Source organism: Scyliorhinus torazame, chromosome 18, assembly GCF_047496885.1.
Source record: "Scyliorhinus torazame isolate Kashiwa2021f chromosome 18, sScyTor2.1, whole genome shotgun sequence".
NCBI classification, from domain to species: Eukaryota; Metazoa; Chordata; class Chondrichthyes; order Carcharhiniformes; family Scyliorhinidae; genus Scyliorhinus; species Scyliorhinus torazame.
This window is the reverse complement of record NC_092724.1, coordinates 168,703,024-168,722,849: the sequence shown is the minus strand read 5'-3', so window position 1 is coordinate 168,722,849 and position 19,826 is coordinate 168,703,024. Positions and strand designations below refer to the sequence as shown.

The following is a 19,826-nucleotide window of genomic DNA, read 5'->3' as shown; positions in this document are numbered from 1 at the left end:
GACGATAGTGACATTTAAGGGGCATCTTGTCAAATACATGAATAGGATGGGAATAGAAGGATACGGACCCCGGAAGTGTAGAAGATTGTAGTTTAGTCGGGCAGCATGGTCGGCACGGGCTTGGAGGGCTGAAGGGCCTGTTCCTGTGCTGTATGTTTCTTTGTTCTTTGTTCTATCTTTGTATTGGTACCAATTTGGAACAGTGACGTTTCCTTGTTGAATAATGGTTAGTGTGATGTGTGGAATGTTACTTTTGTAAAGGCCCCGAAGAATCCAGCACGAGTTTTAAGGATACAAAATAATAACGTTTATTTACTATAACAATATATACATAACAGTAGCAGTAACTTCCCTTGCTACCTTCTCCTTCTTCCTGGTTCCTGGACTGGCCAGCTTATTTATAGGAGGAGTTTCTCCGCCCCCCTCATTGGGGAAGTTCATACTCCTATAGGATTGTGGGATAGTCATTAGTCCCCAGCCAATCGTCAGTAGGCAGGTTATAACATCCCTCCCCCCCAAAGTCCAAGGAATCCACCGTAGGCCCTGGCGAAGGAAGGCGTCAAACTCGTTTGGCCGCAGGCCGGACGCCATTTGCACGCGGCGCTGGATCAGGCGGCGTATAACGAGACGGAGATCGGCGATTCCGTGATGAACGGTGCGGTTGTACATCCACGGCCTGTGGACCCGAGGATTCCCCCTCTGTTTCATCCTGTGTCTCCATCTCGGAGTAAGAGTCTGCTGCCTCCGTCATGTCAGCGTCTCTATCTCCATTTGGTCCCGTAACGACCTGCGCAGGCTTCGAGTGAGGCACCAGTGGAAGATTTGGAGGACTACCTTCCCTTGTTTCTGGTCTTTGCCGCTGTTGAACTGAGCTCCGGGGGCGGGGAATCTTTTGCGGGGATGATCTTCTGGACCTGACGTGGTCTACATGTTTTCGCTGGGGACGACCCTGGGCTTGCACTTGGTACGATATAGGGCCCGTTTGGCGAAAAATTACACCAGGAACCCATTGGGCACCACCAGCAAAATTCCGCACGAATACTGGGTCACCGGGCGCAAACTGCCGAATCAGCCGATGCCGAGACAATCCCGGTCCCTGCCGTTCTCGTGTGCGGCGTACATTTGCGCCAATGTCCGGGAAGACCATACTAAGGCGGGTGCGAAGTCTCCGGCCCATTAGGAGTTCTGCGGGAGCTACCCCAGTCACTGTATGGGGGGTGGTCCAGTACGTAAACAAAAACCGAGCCAGTCTCGTGTCCATTGATCCGGAAGACTGCTTCTTTAGGCCTCTTTTGTATGTTTGCACTGCATGCTCTGCCAACCCATTTGAAGCCGGGTGGTAAGGGGCAGTGCGGATATGGCGGATGCCGTTCGTCTTTGTAAACCTAGCAAACTCCTCACTCGTGAATGGAGTGCCATTATCCGTGGCCAGCACCTCGGGGAGGCCATGCGTACTAAATGATAAACGCATTTTTTCAATTGTTGCGCAGGACGTTGTCCCCTGCATCTTATGCACCTCCAGCCATTTGGACTGGGCGTCAATTAGCAGAAGGAACATGGATCCCTGAAAAGGGCCTGCGAAATCTGCATGTAAGCGTGCCCAAGGCCGCCCTGGCCATTCCCAGTGATGTAGGGGCGCAGCCGGCGGAAGCTTCTGATGCTCCTGGCAAATGGAGCAGTTTTGGGCCACCTTCTCAATGTCGGTGTCGAGGCCTGGCCACCAGACATAACTCTGGGCCAACATTTTCATCTTGGTCACGCCCGGATGCCCATTGTGCAAGTCTGATAATATCAGCTCCTGGCCTTTTTCCGGGACAATCACACGCGTCCCCCACAAGAAGATGTCGTCTTCCACGCTGAACTCTGACAGCTTGGAGGAAAATGCCCGCAACTCGCCTGGGAGCTGTCTATGCTGCCCACCATACAGGACTATGTGCCGAACCTTTGACAGGACTGGCTCCGTCTGGGTCCACTCACGGATCTGTGATGCCGTGACAGGCAAGGTGTCCATAAAATTTAGGGTTGCGACCACCTCACCGGTCATGGGGGTCGACATGGGGCCGGTCGATAAAGTCAATCGGCTCAGTGCGTCGGCATTTGCTATCTGCGTACCTGGTTTGTGCTCCAGAGAATACTCATATGCAGCAAGCAACAAAGCCCAGCGCTGGATCCGTGCAGAAGCAATGGGCGGTATTGGCTTATCCTCTCTGAAGAGTCCCAGCAGGGGCTTATGATCAGTCACGATAGTGAAATGGCGGTCGTACACATACTGGTGGAAGCGTTTCACCGCGAAAACCACTGCCAGGCCCTCCTTCTCGATCTGCGCGTACTTTTTCTCCGCTGCAGTCAATGTGCGGGAGGCGAAAGCTATCGGTCGCTCGGCCCCGTTCTCCATCTTGTGGGACAGGACGGCCCCAATACCATACGGGGATGCATCACATGTGACGAGCAAAGGCTTTCCAGGATCATAGTGGGTTAGTAACCCAGACGACGACAATTGCTTTACCCGCCGGAAAGCGGTTTCTTGCGGCTGACCCCAAACCCAGGTGTGATTTTTCTTTAGCAGAAGGTGCAACGGGGCCAGCGTAGTTGCAGATTGGGGAGGAACTTCCCGTAATAGTTTACGAGACCGAGAAAAGAACGAAGATGCGAAGTGTCAGTCGGGGTGGGGGCATGTTGAATTGCACGCACCTTCTCTGCGACGGGGTGCAGACCCTCGCGGTCCACCCGATAACCTAGGTAGACTACTTCTTTTGCCTGAAATACGCACTTTGTGTGACGTAAACGGACTCCAGCCTCCGAAAGGCGTTTAAGGACAGCCTCCAGATTTTCCAAATGCTCTTGCTCCGACGTCCCTGTAATCAACACGTCATCTAGGTAGACAGCCACACGCGGTAAACCTCTCAAAATGCCCTCCATAACACGTTGAAAAATTGCGCAGGCAGAGGATACTCCAAAGGGCAACCGTGTATATTCATACAGGCCCCGGTGTGTGTTAATTGTTACATATGGTCGGGAGGCAGGGTCCAGCTCCAACTGCAGGTAGGCGTGACTCATATCTAATTTTGTGAATGAGAGTCCGCCTGCAAGTTTCGCGTAGAGATCCTCTATGCGAGGCATTGGGTATTGGTCGAGTCGGGAAGCCGTATTCACTGTAAGTTTATAGTCGCCACACAAGCGAACTGTGGCATCTGGCTTCATTACTGGTACAATTGGTGCTGCCCAGTCAGCAAAACGGACGGGCCTGATAATACCCAAACTCTCCAAACGAGTGAGCTCCCCTTCTACCTTCTCGAGCAAAGCGTAAGGCACTGGGCGCGCCCGGAAATAGCGCGGCGTGGCTCCTGGTTCAACTTGGATACGGGCTACGGCCCCTTTTATTTTCCCCAAACCAGGCTGGAATACCTCTGGGTATCGTCCTAGCACCTCAGTCAACCCTCCAGAAACTGTTTGGAGGATGTGCTGCCATTGCAACCGCGAATGGCGCAACCAGTCCCGACCCAACAGGCTGGGCCCATGGCCACGCACTACGATAAGTGGGAAACGCCCCTCCTGGCGTCCATAGACAACAGGGGTCATTGTAGTTCCTGCAATGTCCAGTGGTTCCCCCGTGTAGGTGGCCAACCTGGCCTGTGAGTCAGTTAATGTAAGGGTCTGTATACCCTGCTTGATGCGGTCGAATGTCCTCTGGGCGATCATGGAGACCGCTGCGCCAGTGTCCAACTCCATCTCCAGCAGGTGGCCATTGACCCGTACTGTCACCTTAATGGGGGCCACACGGGGAGCTGCCACACAATGCAGCTGCAGGCAGTCGTCCTCCGTCTCCACGTCCTCAGGAGTGGTCACCGCAGGTTCATCCACATGGAAGGTACGGCCCCTGGGCTGGTCCCAGTTACGGCCCCTGGGCTGGTCCCAGTTTCGGTCGGAACGACGGCGCCTCTGGCGTCCCCAGGACCGCCGTCCGCGACGGGGTCGGCGCCTACAAGTCTGACACGCACATGGCTCCTCATCCATTGGCTCTGGAGAAGGCTCCCTTCGGGGAGGAATGTCCGATGGCCACTGGCGTCGGTCTGGTCGTTGCCTCGCCCAAGGTACCGCAGGAGTGCGGGGAGACGTTTTTGGGCGGAAAGGGTTGCGCCCCAAGGCATGCACCTCCGTTCCCTGTAGCTCCTGTACTCCTCGCTCTGCGCTCTCTCGGGACAAGACTATTTGTATTGCCTGTTGAAAAGTCAATGTTGGCTCCGCTAACAACTTTCTCTGGGTGGCCGCATTGTTAATACCGCAAACCAAACGGTCGCGTAACATTTCTGACAAGGTCTCACCATAGTCACAGTATTCCGCAATCCCGCGTAGCCTGGATAAAAAAATCGGCAAGGGATTCTCCAGGGGTCCTCTCAGCGGTATTAAACCGGTAACGCTGGACTATCGTGGACGGGGTTGGGTTAAAGTGTTGCCCCACTATATTCACAAGTTCGTCAAACGTTTTGGTGTCCGGCGCAGCTGGGTACGTAAAGCTCCTAATCACCCCAAACGTATGCGGCCCGCAGGCGGTGAGCAATATGACCACCTGGCGCTCGTTTTCAGTGATATTGTTTGCCCGGAAATAGTAACGCATCCGTTGTGTGTACTGGTTCCAGCTTTCCAGCGCAGCATCAAAAACATCCAAACGTCCGTACAGAGGCATGGTATAATAGAAAACAACTTCCAACCTGTATCCAACAAAAATCCAGGGAGGTGGCTTCAGCAGTGTAGACGGCTATTCACTTTTACCTTCGTCGCCAGTTTTGTAAGGGCCACGAAGAATCCAGCACGAGTTTTAAGGATACAAAATAATAACGTTTATTTACTATAACAATATATACATAACAGTAGCAGTAACTTCCCTTGCTACCTTCTCCTTCCTCCTGGTTCCTGGACTGGCCAGCTTATTTATAGTATGAGTTTCTCCGCCCCCCTCATTGGGGAAGTTCATACTCCCATAGGATTGTGGGATAGTCATTAGTCCCCAGCCAATCGTCAGTAGGCAGGTTATAACAGTTACGTAGTTGATTTTCAAATCTTTGTTACTGTTAACTGTTTAATAAACAAAATATTCTCAAGTGATGCTGCAGGTTGTGTTTGCTGCTGGTGGCTGTAAATGTCTACAGGCTGCTGCTGTTTCCTCCTTTTTCTGTAGCCTGGAGGAAGGAAAGGGAGGATGGGACGATGACCTGCTGCCTGGGCTGGGGAAGGGAAGCTTTTTCTCTCTCCTGGTATTCTCTGGATCATTGCTGAGGAGTCTACTGCTGAGAGCTGCAGGAGGGAGAGCGAGGCGGAGTGATCTGAATGAGCAGCTTGATGAAGGTGTTGATGAAATGCTTTTGCAGATGCTGGTGATTTTATTGTGAGTGTGGTGAGTGCTGCATATCGACGAGCACGTTGCCGCCAGTCAAACACGCTGGACATCGAGACTGTCTTACTGCACCTTAAACGCCAGTGGAACATGTGGATACCGAGCTCCGGTTCTGATGAAATTAGGCCATACGGGAAGGACTCCACAATGGAGCTTTATGGACAGGGACTGATCCATAAAACGACCGCTCGGCAAGGACCCTCCATTCTGTTGAGGACCTGCATGGGGTCAGACAGCATGTTTGGTTTTCTTTGTACAAATGAGCGGTTGTAGTTTTGTGTATGTACCAATATTCTGTAGCGGGAAAGTACTTGTGAGTGTGGTGCGGTGTCGTTTCCTTGTTGATTAATGGTCAGTCTGATTTATGGGTTGTTCCGCAGTTGGTTTCCATTTTTGTATAACGGTAATGTTGATTGTTTAATAAACAAAATATTCCCAATGGCTTCTCGTGGGCACACATGCCATGTCTCAGACGATGATTATTGCATCGCCTGTCACGTCAATCAAACTGTGAGGCCTGAACAGATTGCCTGAACTCGAGAAGCGTCAGCACCACAGAGACAGCAGCCAACAATCACACACTCCAGAGCTGCGCTTCAGCACTGGGGATATCACTGAAGCGATAGGGTAAGTGTGTGAATCAGGGGAGGGCACCTAAGTACGGTCTCCTTAATGTTCCTGGCAGGGGTCTGGGGGCTCCTGATGTGGCCGGGGATGAGGATGCAAAGTGAGGTTCTCCAGCACAACTGGCTTGCTGGATGGGCACTCTGAGAGAAGGCGGGACATACAAGGATGGAGGAGGTTTGGGAGATTTGAGGGTCTCAGGGTGGAAGCCCTAACTGATTGCCAGTCTCTCTCCTGCTTCAATTGCTTTCTGATGTAACAATGTGGCTGATTATCTCGGTACTGCAGAGGCTGGTGGAAGCCCAGGTGGCCAGATGATAGGACGATCTTTTAAAACAGAGATGAGGAGGAATTTCTTCAGCCGGAGGGTGGTGAATCTGTGGAACTCTTTGCCGCAGAAGGCTGTGGAGACCAATTCACTGAGTGTCTTTAAGACAGAGATAGATAGGTTCTTGATTAATAAGGGGATCAGGGGTTATGGGGAGAAGGCAGGAGAATGGGGATGAGAAAATATCAGCCGTGATTGAATGGCGGAGCAGACTCGATGGGCCGAGTGGCCTAATTGTGCTCCTATTTCTTATGGTCTTATAAAAGGTGGCAGCAGCGCCAACGCAGGCTGGAGGCAACATGCCACGTGTAGCGGGCTGCTCCACACCTTAAAGACCCAACCGCCCATCAGGCAGAGGAGGAACCCAGGTGCGGGCGCCAGTGATGGCCCAAGGTGTTCAGGCATCGCTGGTCTTTTGAGGAAATTACTGACAAGATGTGCCGCAGGAGACTCCGTCTCAACAAAGGCCAGTGTCACCCTCACGGACGTGGCATTCCATGGAGGCCGAGGACACCCATTCTGGTGGTGGCCCTGAAGATCACCCCAGAACGTATACGAAACCGGTTCATTCAAGGGCTCGAGCGGGGACTTGTGCGGCATATCACAAGCTACAAGTGCTTCCATGAGGTCACGGATGCCCTGCATGTTCAGGCAGCAAACTATATCAACTTTGATCTAGACCAAGCCCACCAGGATGCCCGGGCAGCAGGATTCACCGCCATCGCCAGGATGCCCTAGGTTCAGGGTGTAATTGATGGTACGCCAGTTGTCTTGCGCGCACTGGGGCAACAAGGAGTGCCCTTCACTAACAGGAAGGGGTTCCACTCACTGAATGTTCAATTCGTGTGTGACCACCACCTCCGGATCACGCATGTGTGCACACGACTTCGCAGGGCATGCCAGTTACATACGTGCTCCATGGCGGTCTCAGCCCATGGACGTGGCCTGGACCGCGGACATAGTGCCCCCGATTGGCCACGTGTCTGACCTCGGCCGCCCACACAAATAAACCTCAGTGCCAAATGAGGCCCTGGCTGCCCTCCGATCGGCCTGTCCCCGACTGTGGCGGCCACGGACCGAGTCTGCAGCCGCCTCGCCAGTTTCCCCGAATGGCAGGACCACATTAGTAATATGCCCACAGGAATTGGGCCAGTCGATTGCAGAGAATAGCGGGGCGGGTCTCAGGTGGTGGATACTCGGTGCGGCATACTCCCCGAGTACACCGCTTTTCGGGGGGGCAGAGAATCGCGGAACCGACGCTGGTCCCGATTTCATGAGGGAAAGTGGATTCTCCGCCCCGTCGCCAAATGCAATTTCTGCGTCGGGGTGCAGAGAACCCAGCCCCTGGAGTCTGTGTATCATCACGCCAAGGTGATGGGCCTGTGTCTGCACTGTCAGCTGGTCAATATAAAAGGCAGGAGAGGGCAAATTATTGACATGGTTAAGAAATTGGTTGAGTGGCAGGCGACAGAGTGGGGATAATGGGTAATTACTCCAATTGGCAGGAGGTGATGTGTGATGTACCACAGTAATCTGTGTTGGGGCCACAATTATTCACATTATTCATTAATGACTTGGATGGTAACATAGAAAGTCATACATCCAAATCTTCCTATGATATAAAGTTAGATGGCATTGTGATGTGGGGCAGCACGGTAGCACGGGTGGATAGCACTGTGGCTTCACAGCTCCAGGGTCCCAGGTTTGATTCTCCGCTGGGTCACTGTCTGTGTGGAATCCGCACGTCCTCCCAGTGTCTGCGTGGGTTTCCTCCGGGTGCTCCGGTTTCAGCCCACAGTCCAAAGACGTGCAGGTTAGGTGGATTGACCATGCTAAATTGCCCTTCGTGTCCAAAAAGGTTAGGAGGGGTTATTGGGTTACGGGGATAGGGTGGAAGTGAGGGCTTAAATGGGCCGGTGCAGACACATGGGCCGAATGGCCTCCTTCTGCACTGTATGTTCTATGTTCTAAACAGTCTAGATGATAGCAGAAAATTGCAAGGGGATATTGACAGACTAGATGAATGGGCAAAATTGTGGCAGATGAAATTCAATGTCAGCATGTGTGAGGTTATCCATTTTGGACCAAAAAAGGAGAGCAGAGTACTTTCTAAATGGGAAGAGGTTGCATACAGTGGATGTCCAAAGAGACTTGGGGGTTCAGGTGCATAAGTCCTTAAAAGGGGCAGCACGGTAGCATTGTGGATAGCACAATTGCTTCACAGCTCCAGAGTCCCAGGTTCGATTCCCGGCTTGGGTCACTGTCTGTGCGGAGTCTGCACGTTCTCCCCGTGTCTGCGTGCGTTTCCTCCGGGTGCTCCGGTTTCCTCCCACAGTCCAAAGATGTGCAGGTTAGATGGATTGGCCTTAGGCTAAATTGCCCTTAGTGTCCAAAATTGCCCTTAGTGTTGGGTGGGGTAACTGGGTTATGGGGATAGGGTGGAGGTGTGGGCTTGGGTAGGGTGCTCTTTCCAAGAGCCGGTGCAGACTCGATGGGCCGAATGGCCTCCTTCTGCACTGTAAATTCCATGAACAAATGCCAGGAACAAGTGCAGAAAATAATCAAACAGACTAATGGAATGCTGGCCTTTAAATCTAGAGGATTGGAGTATAAAGACACAGGGATTATTATGCTGCAGCTATAGAAAAGTAATACCTGGACTACAGGGGTTGAGTTATGAGGCGAGATTACACAGATTAAACCTGTTTTTGCTAGAATTTAGAACGTTAAGTGGTGATCTGATCAAAGTCTTCAAGATATTAACAGGGTAGATAAAGATAAACTATATCCACTGGTTGGAGATTCTAAAACTAGAAATTAGGGCCAGACCGTTGAGGAGAGATGTTAGGAAGAACTTCTTCACTCAAAGGGTGGTCGAGATTTGGAACTCTCTCCCACAAACAGCAGCTGGAGCAAGAACAGTTGTTCATTTTAAATCTGAGATATTTTTGTTAAGCAAAGATATGAAGGGATATGGGCCAAAGGCAGGTATGTGGAGCTAGGTCACAGATCAAACATGATCTCTTTGGTGGTGGAGGGACAGGCTCGAGGGGTTGAATGGCCTATTCCGGTTCCTAATCAGACACCGGCGACCTAAAGTTTGCAACATTTCTCAGCTCAGTTAGCCATAAAACATTTCTGCTGCTAAAGAACCTTCATCACTCAGCTCTTCATGGGAGCCATTTCACCCTTCTGACCGATCATCCACTGATATTGTCAACGGGCGATATCCAGTATGTCGAGTCAGGACAGCGTGAAAATGCTGATGCTTTATCACGTTTTCGATACAAGTCAAGTATGACCCAGAAGAACATTTGTTCAATATTTTGTGGATAGTGAACCTATGACTTCATTTCAAGTTCAAGAACCGATCTGGTGATGATGAACATGGACCAAAAAGGAATGTTGTCAGGCGTTCATAGGCAGACATCAAGCCCTACGTTACATGAAGACTTGAGTTGACAGTTCAGAATGGTGTTCTATTGTAGAGAATCCGTGTGACTATTCCTCCTTGTTTACATAGTAGAGTCCTTGACCAACTACATCAGGGACATCCTTGTCTGGTGAGGATGAAGAAATTAGCAGTTATTTTTGGTGGCCAGATGTTCAAATTGAAGAGAAAGTTGGGTAGTACCAATCTAAGGAACACTCCACCATTACATCGATGGAAATAGCCGACACAGCCATGGCAGAGAATACACATCGATTATGCTGGTCCACTGGAGGGTCACGTTCTTAGTGATTGTGGGCGCACACTCGAAATGGACAGAAGTTGCAATAATGAAGCCAGCAATGACTGAGTAGACCATCGAAAAACTAGACAAAATATTCGCAAGGATTGGAAACCAAGATCAGATTTTCCGTGATAATGCTACACAGTTTACTCGAAAGGAGTTTGAGGACTACGTGAAAGGGATAGTTATACGTCAGCAGAGCAGTTACGTAAGTTTTGAACAGATCACCATCTCGATTGTGTGAGCAACACCCTGAATAAACCTCTCATCATGATTTTCAAGAATCCAGAGTGTGGGCATCTCCGTCACCTTTTCTCTTTGCAGCAACAAACAAATATAACAGAGCACAACCTCCCTGTTCGTATAGTCTACACCTTCCCTAACAAAGGAAGATATCTCACCTGGAACCATATACAGCACCGGAGGCCATTCGGCCCACATTGTCCATGCCAGCCCGAGGACACCCAGGTGTCCTTTCTAATCCCTCCCTGCACCCAGTCCACAGCCCTGGAGCTTAGAGCACTTAGGGTGCTGATCCAGGCACTTTTTAACCACTTTACGTGCCTGTCCTGATACCTTCAGGAATCTGTGGACATACACGCCAAGGTTCGCTGTCCCTCGCCAAGGTTCGCTGTCCCTCGCCACTTTTAAATTTCCTTTCATTTATTGTGTCTTCTCTTGCCTTATTTATCCTCTACAATCCATCACCTCATACTTCTCTGGATTGAATTCCATTTGTTTCTTTTCTGCTCATGTGACCAGTCCATTTATATCTTCCACAGTATAAATATTTCCCCTTTCTCTGTCTGTTAGCTTTGAAAAGAGTCATCGGACTCGAAACGTTCGCTCTTTTCTCTCCCTACAGATGCTGCCAGACCTGCTGAGATTTTCCAGCATTTTCTCTTTCATTCGGCAGATATCTTCCTGTAGTCGACATCTTTCTTCCTTACTATTAACCACCTGACCAATCTTTGTATCATCTGCAAACTTCTAAAGTCTTACCCCAATGATTAAGTCTAAATCATTGATATATACCAGAGGCAGCAAGGGACCAGATACTGAGACCTGTGACACCCAGCCACAAAAACACCCACTGAACATGACCCTTTGATCCTGTCACCGATACAATTCTGTTTCCAACTTGCCACTTACCCATGGATCTTTGAGCTTTACATTTTCTGACCAGTCTGCTACAGACCTTGTTGACAACCCTGCTAAAATCCAGGTACACTTCATCAATCGGGATACCGTTATCAATCCTTGTTACTTCAACAGTAACAGGAACTTCTATTGATAAACCACCCTCAGAATGAAATGTCCCAAGATGCTTCACAGCAGCATTAAAAAACAAAGTGTGACACCAAACCTCATAAGGAGATATTTGGTCAGGTGATCATAAGCTTGTCCATGAGATAGGTTTAAGGAGTGTTTTAAGGGAGGAGCTTTCTCTGTGACTTACCCCTATCCCGACAATCATTCATTGATGTCATTCAAAACTTTGCAAACTCAATCTGTTTGAACCCAGACCTTCCTGTCATTAACTTGTTGAGGAGAAACTCGTACATGTCCGGAATGTTACCTGAACGGGATTGAGGATGGATCGGAATTCTCCCATCAGACTCTGGGCCATGTTGTTTCCACTCCGAGCATTTGCCAGGACCAGAATTGGGCTCCAGTTTTCTGGGTACATGTAGGAAAACTGTAAAAAGGAAGAAATTAACAAGCAGGGTCAGCACAGAGCATACAACACACCAAACACCACACCAACCTGCAACCAGGTTAGAGCTTGTAACATGTGTACACACCAACTAGTACACAACACACAAACCCACCAACCAGTACAGAACACGGAACACACAAACCCACCAACCAGTACACAACACGCAACACACAAACCCACCAACCTGTATAGAAAACGCAATACACAAATGCACCAACCAGTACAGAACACGCAATAAACAAATCCACTGTGAGCTGTGAGCGACTAATACCTCACCATATATATTTTTCTTATAAAATATATAAAGATGTGCTCATTGCAAAGGCCTAACATGGTTGAATCGGTGTCTGTCTGCGACCCTCGAACAAAAAGAGCAGTCTGGCAGTATTGGAGAAACCCATACCACGTTTTAGAGCAACTAATGACCCAAGTGGGCTGAACAGACTAAATTCAAAGAGAGCTATATAAAGGCCATCCATATTTCCTAACCCAGGTTGGCCAAGAGGAGTCTGCTCCTGTACTAATTCAAAAGGTCCTCGCAACCTTCCTTTCAATTCTTAATGTTTGAGACATTCTGCAATCTAAGAGACCCAGACAGGTGATACACACCCTTTGTCAAAGGCGGTGTGAAGAGGTGGGAGTCATGGGATGTGGACCTCTGGTTTGTGGAACCGGTAATATTGTCTTGCTGTATTGCAAAGTCAGTCTGGCATTTGACCATCTAACTAGGAGCTTCACAGACAAGAATCTATGGCCCATGGTGGACACCTGGTTCCATCTACACTGTTTCTGCTGTAAATTCTGTACATTATTGAATCATCTCCGTGTGCCTATCCCATCGTGTGAAGTCAACACCATCGGAAAAGTGAATTATCCAGCATCGGTTTTCAACCCACCAATCTCCATGAAGCAATACCTCATTGGACTTTGATTCTGGCACCAACGTGAAACACTATTTCTTTTCTCTGTGGTCTCTGCAACTATAAATTATTATTTTCTCTAACTATCTTTTACTACATGAATGCAAAGGAGGCAACATTGCAACCTAACCCTTAAGAGTTCATCCTATCTTGAGTTTCCTGTGGGGTTATTAATAAAAATTCAATCACACAAAACCAAAGGGTTGGGAAATACTCCACCACAAGAGCAAAGCAAAAATACCTTTCTGCTAACGGACTGCTGGCCAGAGGAGAAATTAATACTGTTTAAATGAACCCTCCTCCTGTCTGGAAGATCCACCAACCTGACAAGCACCTTCCCGCACAAAATCTAGCCACTCACTTGCACCCTGTGACAAGCCTTCCCCTCCTGCAACACCCTCGCACCAACAAGTGCCTCTCTCAGTTTTCAAGAAGATTCTCTGCTTGCCAAACCGGTGCCAAGTGCACTCAGAAGGAGAGCACTAACATTGTTTATCCCAAAGGTGAGGGAGGGAGGGAGGGAGGGGGTACGGGAGGGAGGGAGGGAGGGGGTTACGGGAGGGAGGGGGTTACGGGAGGGAGGGAGGGGGTTACGGGAGGGAGGGAGGGGGTTACGGGAGGGAGGGGGTTACGGGAGGGAGGGGGTTACGGGAGGGAGGGAGGGGGTTACGGGAGGGAGGGAGGGGGTTACGGGAGGGAGGGAGGGGGTTACGGGAGGGAGGGGGTTAAGGGAGGGAGGGAGGGGGTTCAGGGAGGGAGGGAGGGGGTTCAGGGAGGGAGGGAGGGGGTTCAGGGAGGGAGGGAGGGGGTTCAGGGAGGGAGGGAGGGGGTTCAGGGAGGGAGGGAGGGGGTTCAGGGAGGGAGGGAGGGGGTTCAGGGAGGGGGTTGAGGGAGGGAGGGAGGGGGTTGAGGGAGGGAGGGAGGGGGTTGAGGGAGGGAGGGAGGAGGTTGAGGGAGGGAGGGAGGGGGTTGAGGGAGGGGGGAGGGGGTTGAGGGAGGGAGGGGGTTGAGGGAGGGAGGGAAGGAGGGGGTTGAGGGAGGGAGGGGGTTGAGGGAGGGAGGGGGTTGAGGGAGGGAGGGGGTTGAGGGAGGGAGGGGGTTGAGGGAGGGAGGGGGTTGAGGGAGGGAGGGAAGGGGTTGAGGGAGGGAGGGAGGGAGGGAGGGAGGGAGGGGGGGAGGGAGGGAGGGAGGGAGGGGGGGAGGGAGGGAGGGAGGGAGGGGGGGAGGGGGGGAGGGGGGGAGGGAGGGAGGGGGGGAGGGAGGGAGGGAGGGAGGGAGGGAGGGAGGGGGGGAGGGAGGGAGGGAGGGAGGGGGGGAGGGAGGGAGGGAGGGGGGAGGGGGGGAGGGAGGGAGGGGGGAGGGGGGAGGGAGGGAGGGGGGAGGGAGGGGGGAGGGGGGGAGGGAGGGGTTGTTACCGGGGAGAGGGGGGGTTGTTACCGGGGGGGAGGGGGGGGTTGTTACCGGGGGGAGGGGGGGGGTTACCGGGGGGAGGGTTACCGGGGGGAGGGGTTACCGGGGGAGGGGTTACCGGGGGGGGGGGGTACCGGGGGGGGGTTACCGGGGGGAGGGGGGGTGTTACCAGGGGGAGGGGGGGGGGTTACCAGGGGGAGGGGGGGGGTTACCAGGGGGAGGGGGGGGTTACCAGGGGGAGGGGGGGGGTTACCAGGGGGAGGGGGGGTTACCAGGGGGAGGGGGGGTTACCAGGGGGAGGGGGGTTACCAGGGGGATGGGGGGGTTACCAGGGGGATGGGGGGGGTTACCGGGGGGAGGGTTACCGGGGGGAGGGGGGTTTACAGGGGGAGGGGTTACCGGGGGGAGGGGTTACCGGGGGGAGGGGTTACCGGGGGGAGTTACCGGGGGGGAGGGGGGGTTACCGGGGGGAGGGGGGGGGTCACTGGGGGGGGGGGGTTACCGGGGGGAGGGGGGGGTTACGGGGGGGAGGGGGGGTTACGAGGGGGAGGGGGGGGTTACCAGGGGGAGGGGGGGGTTACCAGGGGGAAGGGGGGGGTTACCAGGGGGAGGGGGGGGTTACCGGGGGGAGGGGGGGGTTACCGGGGGGAGGGGGGGTTACCGGGAGGAGGGGGGGGTTACCGGGAGGAGGGGGGGGGTTACCGGGAGGAGGGGGGCGGAGGTTACCGGGGGGGGGGGTTACCGGGGGGGGGGGTTACCGGGGAGGGGGGGGGTTACCAGGGGGGGGGGGGATACCGGGGGGAGGGGGGTTACCGGGGGGGAGGGGGGTTACCGGGGGGGAGGGGGGGTTTACCGGGGGGGAGGGGGGTTACAGGGGGAGGGGGGGTTACCGGGGGGAGGGGGGGTTACCGGGGGGGGGGGGGGGTTACCGGGGGAGGGGGGGTTACCGGGGGGAGGGGGGGCTACCGGGGGAGGGGTGGGTTACCAGGGGGAGGGGTGGGTTACCAGGGGGAGGGGGGGGGTTACCGGGGGGATACCGGGGGAGGGGGGGTTACCGGGGGAGGGGGGGTTACCGGGGGGAGGGGGGTTACCGGGGGGAGGGGGGTTACCGGGGGGAGGGGGGTTACCGGGGGGAGGGGGGTTACCGGGGGGAGGGGGGTTACCGGGGGGAGGGGGGTTACCGGGGGGAGGGGGGATGGGGGGGGTTACCGGGGGGAGGGTTACCGGGTGGGATGGGGGCGGGGTTACCGGGGGGATGGGGCGGGGGGTTACCGGGGGGAGGGGAGGTTGTTACCAGGGGGGAGGGGGGGTTGTTACCAGGGGGGAGGGGGGGTTGTTACCAGGGGGGAGGGGGGGTTACCGGTGGAGGGTTACCGGGGGGAGGGGGGGGTTACCGGGGGGAGGGGTTACCGGGGGGAGGGGGGGTTACCGGGGGGGGGGGGTTACCGGGGGAGGGGGGGGGTTACCGGGGGAGGGGGGGGTTACCGGGGGGAGGGGGGGTTACCGGGGGGAGGGGGGTTACCGGGGGGAGGGGGGGTTACCAGGGGGAGGGGGAGGGTTACCAGGGGGAGGGGGAGGGTTACCAGGGGGAGGGGGAGGGTTACCAGGGGGAGGGGGTTACCAGGGGGAGGAGGGGGTTACCAGGGGGAGGAGGGGGTTACCAGGGGGAGGGGGGGGTTACCAGGGGGAGGGGGGGGTTACCAGGGTGAGGGGGGGTTACCAGGGGGAGGGGGGGTTACCAGGGGAGGGGGGGGGTTACCAGGGGGAGGGGGGGGGGGTTACCAGGGGGAGGGGAGGTTGTTACCGGGGAGGAGGGGGGGTTGTTACCAGGGGGGAGGGGGGGTTGTTACCCGGGGGAGGGGGGGGTTACCGGTGGAGGGTTACCGGGGGGAGGGGGGGGTTACCGGGGAGGGGGGGGTTACCGGGGGGAGGGGGGGGTTACCGGGGGGAGGGGGGGGGGTTACCGGGGGGGGGGGTTACCGGGGGGAGGGGGGGGTTACCGGGGGGGGGGTTACCGGGGGGGGGGGGTTACCGGGGGAGGGGGGGTTACCGGGGGGAGGGGGGGTTACCGGGGGGAGGGGGGTTACCGGGGGGAGGGGGGGTTACCGGGGGGAGGGGGAGGGTTACCAGGGGAGGGGGTTACCAGGGGGAAGGGGGGTTACCAGGGGGAGGGGGGGGTTACCAGGGGGAGGGGGGGGGTTACGAGGGGGAGGGGGGGGTTACTGGGGGGAGGGGGGGGTTACCGGGGGGAGGGGGGGTTACCGGGGGAGGGGGGGTTACCGGGGAGGGGGGTTACCGGGGGGAGGGGGGGGTTACCGGGGGGAGGGGGGGGTTACCGGGGGGAGGGGGGGGTTACCGGGGGGAGGGGGGGTTACCGGGGGGAGGGGGGGTTACCGGGGGGAGGGGGGGTTACCGGGGGGAGGGGGGGTTACGGGGGGAGGGGGGTTACCGGGGGAGGGGGGGGTTACCGGGGGGAGGGGGGGTTACCAGGGGGAGGGGGGGGGTTACCAGGGGGAGGGGGGGTTACCAGGGGGAGGGGGGGGTTACCAGGGGAGGGGGGGGGGTTACCAGGGGGAGGGGGGGGTTACCAGGGGGAGGGGGGGGGTTACCAGGGGAGGGGGGGGGTTACCAGGGGGAGGGGGGGGGGTTACCAGGGGGGAGGGGGGGGTTACCAGGGGGAGGGGGGGGGGTTACCAGGGGGAGGGGGGGGGTTACCAAGGGGAGGGGGGGTTACCAGGGGGAGGGGGGGGGGTTACCAGGGGGAGGGGGGGGGGTTACCAGGGGGAGGGGGGGGGGGTTACCAGGGGGAGGGGGGGGTTACCAGGGGGAGGGTTACCAGGCGGAGGGGGGGGGGCTACCAGGGGAGGGGGGGGGTTACCAGGGGGAGGGGGGGGGTTACCAGGGGGAGGAAGGGGGTTACCGGGGGGAGGGGGGGGTTACCGGGGGGGGGGGGTTACCGGGGGGAGGGGGGGGGTTACCGGGGGGGGGGTTACCGGGGGGGGTTACCGGGGGGGGTTACCGGGGGGGGGGTTACCGGGGGGGAGGGGGGGTTTACCGGGGGGAGGGGGGGGTTACCGGGGGGAGGGGGGGTTACCGGGGGGAGGGGGGTTACCGGGGGGAGGGGGAGGGTTACCAGGGGGAGGGGGTTACCAGGGGGAAGGGGGGGTTACCAGGGGGAGGGGGGGGGTTACGAGGGGGAGGGGGGGGTTACGAGGGGGAGGGGGGGGTTACTGGGGGGAGGGGGGGTTACCGGGGGAGGGGGGTTACCGGGGGGAGGGGGGGTTACCGGGGGGAGGGGGGGGTTACCGGGGGGAGGGGGGGTTACCGGGGGAGTGGGGGGGGGTTACCGGGGGGAGGGGGGGTTACCGGGGGGAGGGGGGGGTTACCGGGGGGAGGGGGGGGTTACCGGGGGGAGGGGGGGGTTACCGGGGGGAGGGGGGGGTACCGGGGGGAGGGGGGGGTTACCGGGGGAGGGGGGGTTACCCAGGGGGAGGGGGGGGGGTTACCAGGGGGAGGGGGGGGTTACCAGGGGGAGGGGGGGGGTTACCAGGGGGAGGGGGGGTTACCAGGGGGAGGGGGGGGTTACCAGGGGGAGGGGGGGGGTTACCAGGGGGAGGGGGGGGGGTTACCAGGGGGGAGGGGGGGGGGTTACCAGGGGGAGGGGGGGGGGTTACCAGGGGGAGGGGGGGGGGTTACCAGGGGGAGGGTTACCAGGCGGAGGGGGGGGTTACCAGGGGGAGGGGGGGGGGTTACCAGGGGGAGGGGGGGGGTTACCAGGGGAGAGGAAGGGGGTTACCGGGGGAGGGGGGGTTACCGGGGGGAGGGGGGGTTACCGGGGGGAGGGGGGGTTACCGGGAGAGGGGGGTTACCGGGAGGAGGGGGGGGGGTTACCGGGAGGAGGGGGGGGGGGTTACCGGGAGGAGGGGGGGTTACCGGAGGAGGGGGGGGGGGTTACCGGGAGGAGGGGGGGGGTGTTACCGGTTGGGAGGGGGGGGGTGTTACCGGTTGGAGGGGGGGTGTTACCGGTTGGAGGGGGGGTGTTAACCGGGGGGAGGGGGGGGGTGTTACCGGGGGGAGGGGGGGGGGGTTTTACCGGGGGAGGGGGGGGGTTTACCGGGGGGAGGGGGGGGGTTTTACCGGGGGGAGGGGGGGGGTTACCGGGGGAGGGGGGTTACCGGGGAGGGGGGGGGGTTACCGGGGAGGGGGGGGTGTTACCGGGGAGGGGGGGGGGGTGTTACCGGGGGAGGGGGTTACCGGGGGGAGGGGGGTTACCGGGGGAGGGGGGGTTACCGGGGAGGGGGGGGGTTACCGGGAGGGGGGGGTTACCGGGGAGGGGGGGGTTTTTACCGGGGGGGGGGGGGGTGTTACCGGGGGGGGGGGGGGTTACCGGGGGGAGGGGGGTTACCGGGGAGGGGGGGGTTACCGGGAGGGGGGGAGGGGGGTTACCGGGGAGGGGGGAGGGGGGTTACCGGGGAGGGGGGGGGGTTACCGGGGGGAGGGGGGTTACCGGGGAGGGGGGGGGGGTTTTACCGGGGAGGGGGGGGGGTTTACCGGGGGGAGGGGTGATACCGGGGAGGGGGGGGGGTGTTACCGGGGAGAGGGGGGGTTACCGGGGGGGGGAGGGGGGTTACCGGGGGGGAGTTACCGGGGGGTTTACCGGGGGGAGGGGGGGTTACCGGGGGGAGGGGGGGTTACCGGGGGGAGGGGGGGGTCACCGGGGGGAGGGGGGGGTTACCGGGGGGAGGGGGGGTTACCGGGGGGAGGGGGGGTTACCGGGGGGAGGGGGGTTTACAGGGGGGAGGGGGGTTTACAGGGGGAGGGGGGTTTACAGGGGGAGGGAGGTTTACAGGGGGAGGGGGGTTACCGGGGGGAAGGGGGGGTTACCGGGGGGGGAAGGGGGGGTTACCGGGGGGAGGGGGAGTTACCGGGGGAGGGGGGTTACAGGGGGGGAGGGGGGGTTACCGGGGGGGAGGGGGGGTTACCGGGGGGAGGGGGGTGGGTTACCCGGGGGAGGGGGGGTTACCGGGGGAGGGGGGGGTTACCGGGGGAGGGGGGGGTTACCGGGGGAGGGGGGGGTTACCGGGGAGGGGGGTTACCGGGGAGGGGGGGGGGTTACCGGGGGAGGGGGGGTTACCGGGGGAAGGGGGGGGAGGGGGGGGTTACCGGGGGGAGGGGGGGTTACCGGGGGAGTTACCGGGGGAGGGGTTACCGCGGGGATGGGGGGGGGGCTACCGGGGGAGGGGGGGGGTTACCGGGGGATGGGGCAGGGGGGGGTTACCGGGGGGATGGGGTGGGTTACCGGGGGAGGGTTGTTACCGGGGAGAGGGTGGGTTGTTACCGGGGGGGAGGGGGGGGTTACCGGGGGAGGGTTACCGGGGGGAGGGGGGATTACCGGGGGGGGTGGGGGGAGGGGGGTTACCGGGGGGAGGGGGGGGTTACCAGGGGAGGGGGGGGTTACCAGGGGGAGGGGGGGGGTTACCAGGGGGGAGGAAGGGGGGTTACCGGGGGGAGGGGGGGGGTTACCGGGGGGAGGGGGGGTTACCGGGGGGAGGGGGGGTTACCGGGGGGATTACCGGGGGGAAGGGGGGGGTTACCGGGAGGAGGGGGTTACCGGGAGGAGGGGGGGGGGTTACCGGGAGGGAGGGGGGGGTTACCGGGAGGAGGGGGGGGTTACCGGGAGGGAGGGGGGGGGTTACCG

The 19,826-nt window shown here is 58.3% G+C and overlaps 1 protein-coding gene across 1 annotated transcript in view; it reads right to left on the bottom strand.

Moving 5' to 3' along the window:
- Window positions 1–19,826, bottom strand: part of dgke (diacylglycerol kinase, epsilon) — a 106,733-nt gene that overhangs the window by 85,900 nt on the left and 1,007 nt on the right. The window contains 1 exon segment of the mRNA XM_072483887.1: window positions 11,658–11,777. Coding sequence (XP_072339988.1) covers window positions 11,658–11,777 — 120 coding nt within the window.